This window comes from Zonotrichia albicollis (genome assembly GCF_047830755.1).
Source record: "Zonotrichia albicollis isolate bZonAlb1 chromosome 34 unlocalized genomic scaffold, bZonAlb1.hap1 SUPER_34_unloc_1, whole genome shotgun sequence".
NCBI lineage: Eukaryota > Metazoa > Chordata > Aves > Passeriformes > Passerellidae > Zonotrichia > Zonotrichia albicollis.
The window spans coordinates 19,331-32,205 of record NW_027428338.1 but is presented as its reverse complement, the minus strand read 5'-3'; the positions used below and the strand labels follow the sequence as shown (position 1 = coordinate 32,205).

Here is a 12,875-nt window from a genome sequence, read left to right as displayed (position 1 = left end):
GTTTTGGGGGATCCACGATGGGAATTTTGGGGTATCGGGGGGAGAGGGTCCAGACTCCAGTTCTGGGGGGGTCCCTGACCCAAATTTTGGGATATTGGGGGGGTCCAGACCCCAAATTTCGGGGGGTGTGTCCCCATTTTGAGGTGGGCGTGGCTCTGCGTGGGTGTGACCACGTGACCGCTCCCTCACGTGTCCCGCCCATTCCCTCACAGGCTCCCAGTCACGTGTACGGCGGGCACGGCAGCCACGTGACCAACGTGCGCTTCACGCACGATGACGGGCACCTGGTGTCGCTGGGCGGGAAGGACACCAGCGTCTTCCAGTGGCGCGTCCTGCCCGGCGGCGACAGCGGCTGAGGCCTCCTCTTCCTCCTCCTCTTCCTCGCTGCTTCCTCCTCTTCCCTTTTCCCCTTCTTTCTTGGGACCAAAGAGCGGCTCGCGGGTTGGTCGGTGAAAGCCTTCCTCCCCGGCCGCGTTTTTCGCGCTGCACTGTGAGAGGCGTCAATAAAAGCCTTGGGGTCAGGGTAGGGCCTCGCCGTTTCCTCCGCGCCCCGGAATCGCCGCCGCCGCTTCCCGGAAGCGCTGCGGGTTCTTCCTCCTGGCCGCCCTCGGCGCCTTTCCGGTTCTGGCGGAACTCGCCGAGCGCCTTACGGAAAGAGACGACGTTGAGCCGAGGAGTGACGGAGAGAGCCGAGGCTGAGCCGAGGCTTTCCCGAAGCTGAGCCGAAAAGTGCCGAGGTCTCTCCGGAAGCGCCCGAGGCGGCGCCGAAGTCGTGCCGGAGGTGCCCGAACGAATCCGGCAATACCCGAGCCTTTCCGGAGGTGCCCAAACCCTTTCCGGAGGTGCCCGAAAGGCCTTGCCGGAGGTTGCCGAACGTCTCCGGGGGTGCCCGAAGCTTCTCCGGAGGTGCCCGAAGGGCTCCGAACCGGCCGTGCCGGCGCGGAGGCGGCGGGAGCGGCGATGAAGCGCGGCCGGGGCCGGGCCCGGGGGTAGCGCGGCCGAACGAGCGGCCATGGCGGCCAACATGTACCGCGTCGGCGGTGAGCGGGCCGGGGGGCGCGGGCCGCCGGGAGGGACGGCCAGGAGGGCCCTGAGGGGATTTGGGGGGTCCCGGAAAGCGGGAGGGGGGGTCCGTGAGGGGATTTGGGGGTTCCGTGAGGCGCGGGAAGGGCCGTGAGGGGATTTGGGGGGGTGCCCGTGAGGGGTTAAGGGGGGTCCGTGAGGGGTCCCGGAAAGGGGGAGGCGTGAGGGGTCCCACAGCGGAAAGGGGGGGTGTGTGAGGGGATTTAGGGGTCTTGGAAAGACGGAAAGGGTTTTGTGAGGGGATTTGGGGGTCCTGGAAAGAGAGAAAGGGTTTTGTGAGGGAATTCGGGGGTACTGGAAAAGGGGAGAGGGTTTTGTGAGGGGATTTGGGGGTCCCGGAAAGAGAGAAAGGGTTTTGTGAGGGAATTTGGGGGTCCCAGGAACAGCGGGGGTATCTTGTGAGGCAATAACGGGGCGGGGGCGTCCCGTGCGGGAATTTCGGGGTCCCGGAAATGGGGAGGGGTCCCGTGAGGAGAATTTAAGGTGTCCCGAAAATAAAAGAGTCCCGTGAGGGGGTTTAGGGGGTTCCTGAGGGGATTTGGGGTGTTCGTGAGGGGAATTGGGGCGCTGTGAGGAAAAGGAGGTCCCAGAAATGAGGAGGGGGCCATGGGGGGGACCCCAAATCCTGAGGGGTGGAGGTGGGAGACGACCCCCGTTCAAAATCTAAAGAAAAAAGGGGGTTCCTTTCATAAGAGGAGAACCCCAGGAGGGGGACCCCAAAATTTTTTTTTGGGGGGGGGGGGTCTTGTCCCTCTATCTGTGAGGGGAGGGTCTGTGTTGAGGTTTGTAATGGGAGGAAAATGGGGTGGGGTCCTTTGGGGTAACAACCCCCCCACCCCCATGAGGGGAATATCTGGCTATGAAGCCCCCCCAGATTTTTTGGGATTTTTGGGAGGAAAGAAGAAAAATCTTGGCGCGTTCAAAGAAAGGGATTTTTGGGGACAGGGATTTTTGGGGAGGGGGTTTCCCCTCACGGCCCCCCAATTTTTACCCCATTTTTCCCTCCCCAGACTACGTCTACTTCGAGAACTCCTCCAGCAACCCCTACCTGGTGCGGCGCATCGAGGAGCTCAACAAGGTGAGACCCCCCCTCATTCCTGAGGGTTCCCCCGTTCTTGGGGGGGGTCCCCAAGCCCTGGGGAGGGGTCCCCAAGTTTGGGGAGCCCCCCTGACCCCCTGTGTGCCCCCTCCCCAGACGGCCAATGGCAATGTGGAGGCCAAGGTGGTTTGTCTGTTCCGGCGGCGCGACATCTCCAGCAGCCTCAACAGCCTGGCCGACAGCAATGCCCGTGAGTGGGGGGCTTGGGGGTGTTTGAGGGGTTTTGGGGGGGAATTTGAGGGATTTTGGGGGGGATTTGAGGGGTTTTGAGGGGTTTGGGGGGCAGCTCTAAAAGCCAGGCCAACAGCACTGCCCATGGGTGGGGGTTTTGGGGGGGATTTGGGGGTTTTTGAGGGGTTTTGGGGGGCTTTGGAGAGGGGTGGGGGGTGGAGCAGCGTTGGTGCTTCTCCTGCATTGGGGGTTCAGGAATTTTGGGGGTTTTTAAGGGGTTTTGGGGGGTTTGGAGGGGGTGGGGGATCCTCATTGATGCTGGCCCTGCTTTGGGGGGTTCGGGAATTTTGGGGAGTTTGGGGGGGGGTCTGTGACCCACTCATCACAATCAAGTGCCCCCAAATTTTGGGGAGAGCTTTTTGACATTATTGGGGTAATTTTGGGGTTTTGGAAGGGGATCCATGACCCTTCCCATAGAGACACCCCCAATTTGAGGGGTGGGTTTGAATTGCTCTAGGGGGGGTTTGGCAATTTCTGGGGAGGGTTTGCAATTTTGGGGGGGGTCACAAGTAAAGGATTGAACCCCAACCCACCCTTTCATCAAATTGGGGGTCCTGCCCTTCTTTTGGGGGGGGTCCTGCCCTTCTTTTGGGGGGGGTCCTGCCCTTTTTGGCTGTCCCCACCCTCCCACAGCCCCTCCCCTTTTTTCCCCTCCCCTTTCTCGGGGCGTTGCCAAATTCCCTGGGGGGGTTTTGGGAGAACAATGGCCCTCCCAGCTGGATTTTGGGGGGGTGGGGGACACCCCGGTGTGACCCCCCCGGGCCCCCCAGGCGAGTTCGAGGAGGAGTCGAAGCAGCCGCCGATGACGGAGCAGCAGCGGCACCAGCTCAAGCACCGGGAGCTGTTCCTGTCCCGCCAGTTCGAGTCCCTGCCGGCCACCCACATCCGGTACCGGGCCCAAAAGCCCCTCTGGGGGGTGGAAAAGGGTCTGGGGGCGTTCCCCGTGCATGGGGAGGGGTTTTGGGGTGACCCCTCCTCAATTTTTGCCCTCAGGGGGAAGTGCAGCGTGACGCTGCTGAATGAGACCGACATCTTGGGGCAGTACCTGGAGAAGGAGGTGAGATCTGGGTGGCCCCAAAATGGGTCTGGGGGAGGTTTTGGGGATGCTGAGCCCCCTCCTCACCTTGCTGCCCCCTCCCCATGTGCCCCCTCCCCACAGGATTGCTTCTTCTACTCGCTGGTGTTCGACCCCGTGCAGAAAACGCTGCTGGCGGATCAGGGCGAGATCCGGGTGGGCTGCAAGTACCAGGCTGAGATCCCCGAGCGCCTGGCTGAAGGTTTGGGGGGGTCCAGGGGGGGTTTCAGGGGGGTGCAGGATTGGGGGGGTTCACCCTGAGAGCCCCCCCAAACCCCCCCCAGGTGAGTCAGACAACAGGAACCAGCAGAAGATGGAGATGAAGGTGTGGGACCCCGACAACCCCCTGACGGACAGACAGATCGACCAGTTCCTGGTGGTGGCTCGGTGAGGGGGGCGCTGGGGGAGCTGTGGGGGGGTCGGGGGGATTTGGGGGGACCCCTCTGACCCCCCTGTGCCCCCCCCCAGGGCTGTGGGGACGTTTGCTCGGGCTCTGGATTGCAGCAGCTCCATCCGCCAGCCCAGCCTGCACATGAGCGCGGCCGCGGCCTCGCGGGACATCACCCTGGTGAGGGGGGACCCCGAACCCCACAATTACCTTGGAGCCCAATTTCCCACTGGGACACCCCAAAACCTCCCTTAGAGCCTTCAGTTGCCACTGGGACACCCCAAAACCTCTCTAGAACTCCCCAGTTTCCCTTTAGGAGACCCCAAAGTCTTCTCAGAACTCCTCTGCTCCCACTGGGAGACTCAAAATTCCCTTGGAGCAATCAGTTCCCACTGGGAGACCCCAAAACTTCCTTAAAACTTCCTCATTTCCCACTGGGAGACCCCAAAATCTTCTCAGAACTCCCCTAGGAGACCCAAAAAACTTCCTTAGAACTCCTTATGTCCCATTGGGACTCCTAAATACGTTTTTAGATCCTACATTTCCAATTGAGACACCGTAATCTCCTCAGAATTCTCTATTTTCTACTGGACACCCCAAAACCTCCCTTAGAGCCTTCAGTTCTCACTAGGACACCCCAAAACCTCTCTAGAACCCCCCAATTTCCCTTTAGGAGACCCCAAAGTCTTCTCAGAACTCCTCTGCTCCCACTGGGAGACCCCAAAACTTCCTTAAAACCTCCTCAGTTCCCACTGGGAGACCCCAAAATCTTCTCAGAACTCCCCATTTCCCCCTAGGAGACCCCAAAACTTCCTTAGAACTCCTTATGTCCCATTGGGACTCCTAAATACGTTTTTAGATCCTACATTTCCCAATTGAGACAGCATAATCTCCTCAGAATTCTCTATTTTCTGCTGAGACACCCCAAAACCTTTTCAGAACTTTTCACTTTCAGCTGGAACAGCCCAAAATCTTCTTTAGAACTTTTTATTTCCCATTGGGACACCCCAAAACCTCCTTGGAACCTCCTGAGGACTCCCATATCCCCTTAAGTGACCCCAATGATTTCGTGAGATCCCCCAAATTCCCCTTAGAGTCCCCAGAACCCTCCAGAACTCACCCTTAGAGCCTTCCCAGTACATCCCAGTTCCCCCAGTATGTCCCATTGTCCCCAGTTCCACGCCATGGACACCCTGCAGAGGAACAGCAATGACCTGGCTCAGGCCATGGCCACGCTGGTGCCCTGAATCCCCCAGAACCCCCGCAAACCTGCCCCAAACTCCCTCAAACCTGCCCCAAAACCCCCCAAATCTGCCTCAAATCCCCTGTTAGACACCTTCCAGTACATCCCAGTGGCTCCCAGTTCCCCCAGTATGTCCCATTATCCCCAGTTCCACGCCATGGACACCCTGCAGAGGAATGGCTACGACCTGGCACTGGCCATGGCCATGCTGGTCCCACAGGGGGGCTCTGAATCCCCCCAAAACTCCCCCAAACCTGCCCCAAAACCCCACAAACACCCTGTTAAACCCTTCCCAGTCCCTCCCAGTGCTCCCAGTATGTGTGATTGTCCCCAGTTCCACGCCATGGACACGCTGCAGAGGAACGGCTATGACCTGGCGCGGGCCATGGCCACGCTGGTGCCCTGAAACCCCCAAAACCCCCTCAGACGTGCCCCAAACTCCTCAAACCTGCCCAAAACCCCACAAACACCCTGTTAAACCCTTCCCAGTGGCTCCCAGTCCCTCCCAGTTCCCCCAGTACGTCCCATTGTCCCAGTTCCACGCCATGGACACGCTGCAGAGGAACGGCTATGACCTGGCGCGGGCCATGGCCACGCTGGTGCCGCACGGGGGCTCTGAATCCCCCCAAAACCCCACAAACACCCTGTTAAACCCCTCCCAGTACGTCCCATTGTCCCCAGTATGTCCCATTGTCCCCAGTTCCACGCCATGGACACCCTGCAGAGGAACGGCTATGACCTGGCGCGGGCCATGGCCACGCTGGTGCCCTGAAACCCCCCAAGCCTGCCCCAAAACCCCACAAACACCCTGTTAAACCCCTCCCAGTCCCTCCCAGTTCCCCCAGTATGTCCCATTGTCCCCAGTTCCACGCTGGACACCCTGCAGAGGAACGGCTATGACCTGGCGCGGGCCATGGCCATGCTGGTCCCATAGGGGGGCTCTGAATCCCCCAAAACCCCCCCAAACCTGCCCCAAATCCTCTGTTAGACCCTTCCAGTCCCTCCCAGTTCCCCCAGTACGTCCATTGTCCCCAGTTCCACGCCATGGACACCCTGCAGAGGAACGGGTACGACCTGGCACAGGCCATGGCCACGCTGGTGCCCTGAAACCCCCCAAACCTGCCCCAAAACCCCCCAAACCTGCCCCAAAACCCCCCAAACTCCCCTCAAAATATCCCAAACTCTCTGTTAGAGCTCTCCCAGTACATCCCAGTGCTCCCAGTATGTCCCATTGTCCCCAGTTCCACGCCATGGACACCCTGCAGAGGAACGGCTATGACCTGGCGCGGGCCATGGCCACGCTGGTGCCGCAGGGGGGCCCTGAATCCCCCCAAAACTCCCAAAACCCCACAAACACCCTGTTAAACCCCTCCCAGTCCCTCCCAGTTCCCCCAGTACGTCCCATTGTCCCCAGTTCCACGCCATGGACACGCTGCAGAGGAACGGGTACGACCTGGCGCGGGCCATGGCCACGCTGGTGCCGCAGGGGGGCCGGTGCTGTGCCGCGATGAGATGGAGGAGTGGTCGGCGTCCGAGGCCATGCTGTTCGAGGAGGCCCTGGAGAAATACGGCAAGGACTTCAACGACATCAGGCAGGACTTTGTGAGTGGGGGAGCCCCTTTTTGGGGTTTTTTGGGGGTTTTTTTTTTAGTTTTTTTTTTTTGGGGGGGGGGGGTTGGGGGGGTTTTTTTGGGTTTTTTTTTTTTGGGGAGGGTTTTGGGGGGTTTTTGGGGTTTTTTGGGATTTTTCCGGTTTTTTTTTTTTGGGGGGGGGTTTTGTTTTTTTTGCGTGGGTTTTTTTTTGGGGGGTTTTTTGGGGTTTTTTTTGGAGGGGGTTTTTGGGGGGGGGGTTGGGTTTTTTTTCTGTTTTTTGGTGGGTTTTTTTTGGGTGGGTTTTTTTGGGGGTGGTTTTGGGGGTTTTTTGGTTTTTTTTGGAGGGTTTTTTTTCAGGGTTTTTTTGGGGTTTTTTTGGGGGGGGTTTTGGGGTTTTTTTTGAGGTTTTTTGGGTTTTTTTTTTTGGGGTGGGTTTTTTTTTTGGCATTTTTTTTGGGGGGGGGTTTGGGTTTTTTTGGGGGTTTTTTGGGGTTTTTTTGGGGGTTTTTTAGGGATCAGGGATCCCCTCGAGCTCAGGGTTGGTGCCCACAGCTGCCATGGAAGTCTCTGGCCAGCATTGTGCAGTTCTACTACATGTGGAAAACCACTGACCGCTACATCCAGCAGGTACGGGCTGGGGAGGGGGCTTGGGGGGGCGGGGTTTGGGCTTTGGGGGGCTGAAATGGGGGTTTGGGGGCGGGGTTTGGGGTTTGGGGGGCTGGTGTGGGGTTTTGGGGGGCTGGTGTGGGGTTTTGGGGTTGTTACAGGGGGTTGGGGATGCTGGAATGGGGGTTTGGGGGTGGATATGGGGTTTTTTGGGGGGCTGATTTGGGAGTTTTGGGGGGCTGATCTGGGGGGTTTTGGGGGTTTTTGAGGGGCTGATTTGGGGGTTTTTGGGGGGCTGATCTGGGGTTTTTGGGGGGCTGATCTGGGGGTTTTGGGGCTTTTAGGGGGCTGATTTGAGGGGTTTTTGGGGGGCTGATCTGGGGTTTTTGGGGGACTGATCTGGGCGGTTTTGGGGAGCTTTTGGGGGGCTGATCTGGAGGGTTTTGAGGGGCTGATCTGGGGGGTTTTGGGGGCTGACTTGGGGGGTTTTAGGGGGCTGATTTGGGGGTTTTTGGGGGACTGATCTGGGCGGTTTTGGGGGGCTGATCTGGAGGGTTTTGAGGGCTGATTTGGGGGTTTTTGAGGGGCTGATCTGGGGGGCTGATTTGGGGGTTCTTGGGGGCTGATCTGGGCGGTTTTGGGGAGCTTTGGGGGCTGATCTGGGCGGTTTTGAGGGGCTGATTTGGGGGTTTTTGGAGGCTTTTAGGGGGCTGATTTGGGGGTTTTTGAGGGGCTGATCTGGGTTTTTGGGGGACTGATCTGGGCGGGTTCTGGGAGCTTTTGGGGGGCTGATCTGGGGGGGCTTTTAGGGGGCTGATTTGAGGGGTTTTTGGGGGGCTGGTCTGGGGGTTTTGGGGGTTTTAGGGGGCTGATTTGAGGGGTTTTTGGGGGCTGCTCTGGGGATTTTTGGGGGGTTTTAGGGGGCTGATTTGAGGGGTTTTTGGGGGGCTGGTCTGGGGGGTTTTGGGGGGGTTTTAGGGGGCTGATTTGAGGGTTTTTTGGGGGCTGCTCTGGGATTTTTGGGGGCTGATCTGGGAGGTTTTGGGGAGCTTTTGAGGGGCTGATTTGGGGGTTTTTGGGGGGTTTTAGGGGGCTGCTCTGGGGGTTGTTGGGGGGCTGATCTGGGGGGTTTTGGGGGGGTTTTAGGGGGCTGATTTGAGGGGTTTTTGGGGGGCTGATCTGGGGGTTTTTGGGGGGCTGATCTGGAGGGTTTTGAGGGGCTGATTTGGGGTTTTTGAGGGGCTGATCTGGGGGGCTGGTTTGGGAGTTGTTGGGGGCTGCTCTGGGGGTTTTGGGGGGGATGATTTGGGGGTTTTTGGGGGGTTGTTGGGGGCTGATCTGGGGGTTTTGGGGGGCTCAGTGCCCCCCTGACCCCCTCCCTGCTCGCAGAAGAGGCTGAAGGCAGCGGAGGCCGACAGCAAACTGAAGCAAGTCTACATCCCCACCTAGTGAGTGGGGGGGCTTTGGGGACCCCCTGCCGGGTCTGGGGGGGCACAGGAGACCCCCTTGGAACCCCCCCAGAATCCTCTGACCCCCTCCCCACCATTCCCAAACAGCACCAAACCCAACCCCAACCAGATCATCTCGGTGGGCTCCAAACCCGGCGTCAACGGGGCCGGCTTCCAGAAAGGGCTGAGCTGCGAGAGCTGCCACAGTCAGTGCGGCCTGGGGGGGCTTGGGGGGTCCCAAAAGGGTCTGGGGGGTCCTGGGGAGTTTAGGGGGGTCCTGAGGTCATGGGGGGTCTTTGGGGTTTGGGGGTTCCAGAAAGGGCTGAGCTGCGAGAGCTGCCACAGTCAGTGCGTCCTGGGGGGCTTGGGGGGTCCCAAAAGGGTCTGGGGGGGTCCCAAAGGGTCTGGGGGGTCCTGGGGAGGTTTGAGGGGTCCCCAAAGGGTTTAGGGGGGTCCTGAGGTCATGGGGGGTCTCTGGGGTTTGGGGAACAGCAATTTGGGGGTTCCAGAAAGGGCTGAGCTGCGAGAGCTGCCACAGTCAGTGTGGGCTGGAGAGTTTGGGGGGGGTTCCAAAAGGATTTGGGGGGTCCCAAAAGGGTTTGGGGGGGATCCCAAGGGGTTTAAGGGGAGCCTGGGGAGGTTTAGGGGGGGATCCCAGGGAGTTTGAGGGTGTCCCCAAAGGGTTTGGGGGGGGGTCCTGGGGGTCTCTGTGGTTTGAGGAACAGCAATTTGGGGGTTCCAGAAGGGCTCTCTGGCATTTGAGGGGATCCTGGGGTGGGTTTGGGGGGGTCTCTGGGGTTTTGAGGGGGGGGGGGATCTTGGGAGGGTCCTGGGGTTTGGTTTTGGGGGGGTCTTTGGGGGCTTCAGGGGATTTAGGGGGTCCTGGGGGTTTGGAGAACACCAGTTTGGGGTTCCAGAAGGGGCTCTGTGGCTTTTGAGGGGATGCTGGGGTGGGGTCCTGGGCTGGCATTTGGGGGAATTTTTAGGGGGTCCTGGGGGGTCTCTGGGGTTTGGTTTGGGGGGTCTTTGGGGGTCCCAGGGGTTTTAGGGGGTCCTGGGAGGTCTCTGGGGTTTGGTTTGGGGGGTCTTTAGGGGATTTGGGGGGGGTCTCTGTGGTTTGGGGAACAGCAATTTGAGGGTTCCAGAAGGGGCTCTGTGGTATTTGAGGGGATCCTGGGGTGGGTTTGGGGGGGGGGGTCTCTGGGGTTTGGGGGTCTCTGGGGTTTGGTTTGGGGGGTCTTGGGAGGGTCCTGGGGTTTGGTTTGGGGGGTCCTGGGGGGTCTCTGGGGTTTGGTTTTGGGGGTCTTTAGGGGATTTGGGGGGGTCTCTGTGGTTTGAGGAACAGCAATTTGGGGGTTCCAGAAGGGGCTTTGTGGCATTTGAGGGGAGCCTGGGGTGGGTCCTCTGGGGCTTGGGGGGTCTCTGGGGTTTGGGGGGGGGGTCCTGGGGGGTTTCTGGGGTTTGGTTTGGGGGGGGTCTTTGGGGGTCCCAGGGTTTTAGGGGGGGGGTCCTGGGGGTCTCTGTGGTTTGAGGAACAGCAATTTGGGGGTTCCAGAAGGGGCTTTGTGGCATTTGAGGGGATCCTTGGGTGGGTTTGGGGGGGGTCTCTGGGGTTTGGGGGTCTCTGGGGTTTGGGGGGGGGTCTTGGGAGGGTCCTGGGGTTTGGTTTGGGGGGGTCTTTGGGGGTTTAGGGGGGGGTCCTGGGGGTCTCTGTGGTTTGAGGAACAGCAATTTGGGGGTTCCAGAAGGGGCTCTGTGGTATTTGAGGGGATCCTGGGGGGGGTCTCTGGGGTTTGGGGGTCTCTGAGGTTTGGGGGTCTCTGGGTTTGGGGGGGTCCCCCCTCACCCCCCCAGCCCCCCCAGTGACCCCCAGCCCCCCCCAGCCTCGCAGTCCCCCCAGTGGTACGCCTGGGGCCCCCCCAACATGCAGTGCCGCCTCTGCGCCTCCTGCTGGATCTACTGAAGAAATACGGGGGGCTCAAGACCCCCACCCAGCTGGAGGGGGTGACCCGCAGCGCCTCGGTGAGACCCCAGACCCAAATCCTACTGAGGAGCCCCAAAATCCCAATGGGGGACCCCCAAAAACCTTCTGGGATGCCCAAAAACTCATTGAGAGACCCAAAGAAACTCATGGGATGCCCAAAACCCCAATGAGGGACCCCCAAATTCCCATTGAGGGACCCCAAAATCGTACTGAGGGACTCTAGAATCCCAATGGGGGACCCCAAAAACCTCCTGGGACCACCAAAATCCCAATGAGGGACCCCCAAAAACCTCCTGGGATGCCCAAAACTTCCTGGGACCACCAAAATCCCACTGAGGGACCCCCAAACACTCCTGAGACCCTGGGTTTTTGGGGGCATTTTTGGGGGTTTTAACCCTTTCTGTCCCACAGGAGCCCCATTCCCGGGGCCACCTGTCCCTTTACACCACCCTGAGTGTTTTTGGGGAGAATTTTGGGGTTTTTAACCCTTTCTGCCCCACAGGAGCCCCATTCCCGGGGCCACCTGTACCTATACACAACTGAATGATTTTAGGGGGATTTTGGGGTTTTTTAACCCTTTGTGTCCCACAGGAGCCCCATTCCCGGGGCCACCTGTACCTATACATGACTGTGAATGATTTTAGGGGGAATTTTGGGGTTTTTTAACCCTTTCTGCCCCACAGGAGCCCCATTCCGGGGTCACCTGTACCTATACATGACTGTGGATGATTTTAGGGGGAGTTTTGGGGTTTTTTAACCCTTTCTGCCCCACCAGGAGCCCCACTCCTGGGGCCACCTGTCTCTGTACACCACCATGGGTGGTTTTAAGGGGGATTTTGGGGTTTTTAACCCTTTCTGTCCCTATACACAACTGTGGATGATTTTAGGGGGAATTTTGGGGGTTTTTTAACCATTTTTAACCCTTTGTGCCCACCAGGAGCCCCACTCCCGGGGTCACCTGTACCTATACACAACTGTGAATGGTTTTAGGGGTGATTTTTGGGGTTTTTAACCCTTTGTGCCCTGCAGGAACCCCACTCCCGGGACCACCTGTCCCTGTACACCACCGTGGTGGTTTTAAGGGGGATTTGGGGTTTTTTAACCCTTTCTGCCCCATCAGGAGCCCCACTCCCGGGGTCACCTTTCCCCATACACCACCATAGATAGTTCTAGGGGGGATTTGGGGGTTTTTTAACCATTTTTAACCCTTTGTGCCCCGCAGGAGCCGCACTCCCAGGATCCCTTGTCAGCATAGGGGGACTTGAGAGTTTTTAAACCATTTTTTAACCCTTTCTGCCCCACCAGGAGCCCCATTCCTGGGGCCACCTGTCCCTATACACAACTGTGAATGATTTTAGGGCAATTTTGGGGTTTTTAACCCTTTGTGCCCCGCAGGAGCCCCATTCCCGGGCCACCTGTCCCTGTACACAACTGTGAATGATTTTAGGGGGAGTTTTGGGGTTTTTTAACCCTCTTTAACCCTTTCTGCCTCCCCAGGAGCCCTATTCCTGGGGCCACCTGTCCCTGTACACCACCCTGAGTGTTTTAGGGGGAATTTTGGGGTTTTTTAACCCTTTCTGCCCCACCAGGAGCCGCATTCACAGGGTCACCTGTCCCTATACACAACTGTGGATGGTTTTAGGGGGGATTTTGGGGTTTTTTAACCCTTTGTGCCCCACAGGAGCCCCACTCCCGGGGTCACCTGTACCTATACACAACTGTGAATGATTTTAGGGGGAATTTTGGGGTTTTTTAACCCTTTCTGTCCCTATACACAACTGTGGATGGTTTTAGGGGGGATTTTGGGGTTTTTTAACCCTTTTTGCCCCACAGGAGCCCCACTCCGGGATCCCCTGTCAGCATAGGGGGACTTTAGAGTTTTTAACCATTTTTTAGCCCTTTGTGCCCCACAGGAGCCCCACTCCCGGGATCACCTGTACCTATACACAACTGTGAATGATTTTAGGGGGAATTTTGGGGTTTTTAACCCTTTGTGCCCCGCAGGAGCCCCACTCCCGGGGCCACCTTTCCCATACACCACCATAGGTAGTTCTAGGGGGAATTTTGGGGTTTTTTAACCATTTTTAACCCTTTGTGCCCCGCAGGAGCCCCATTCCTGGGGTCAC

General features: G+C 58.6%; 2 protein-coding genes across 2 annotated transcripts in view; both read left to right on the top strand.

Moving 5' to 3' along the window:
- The window catches only part of EML3 (EMAP like 3), a 29,537-nt gene extending 29,004 nt beyond the window's left edge, over positions 1 to 533 (top strand). The window contains 1 exon segment of the mRNA XM_074533741.1: positions 213 to 533. Coding sequence (XP_074389842.1) covers positions 213 to 356 — 144 coding nt within the window. The 3' untranslated portion in view covers positions 357 to 533.
- Positions 534 to 821: 288 nt separating this feature from the next.
- The window catches only part of MTA2 (metastasis associated 1 family member 2), an 18,703-nt gene continuing 6,649 nt past the window's right edge, over positions 822 to 12,875 (top strand). Inside the window, 16 exon segments of the mRNA XM_074533740.1 lie at positions 822 to 1,040; positions 2,094 to 2,161; positions 2,279 to 2,372; positions 3,184 to 3,301; positions 3,407 to 3,470; positions 3,573 to 3,690; positions 3,773 to 3,875; positions 3,957 to 4,056; positions 6,361 to 6,436; positions 6,606 to 6,721; positions 7,264 to 7,338; positions 8,707 to 8,765; positions 8,874 to 8,971; positions 10,649 to 10,723; positions 10,726 to 10,787; positions 11,161 to 11,183. Of these exon segments, the coding sequence (XP_074389841.1) occupies positions 1,013 to 1,040; positions 2,094 to 2,161; positions 2,279 to 2,372; positions 3,184 to 3,301; positions 3,407 to 3,470; positions 3,573 to 3,690; positions 3,773 to 3,875; positions 3,957 to 4,056; positions 6,361 to 6,436; positions 6,606 to 6,721; positions 7,264 to 7,338; positions 8,707 to 8,765; positions 8,874 to 8,971; positions 10,649 to 10,723; positions 10,726 to 10,787; positions 11,161 to 11,183 (1,277 nt within the window). The 5' untranslated portion in view covers positions 822 to 1,012.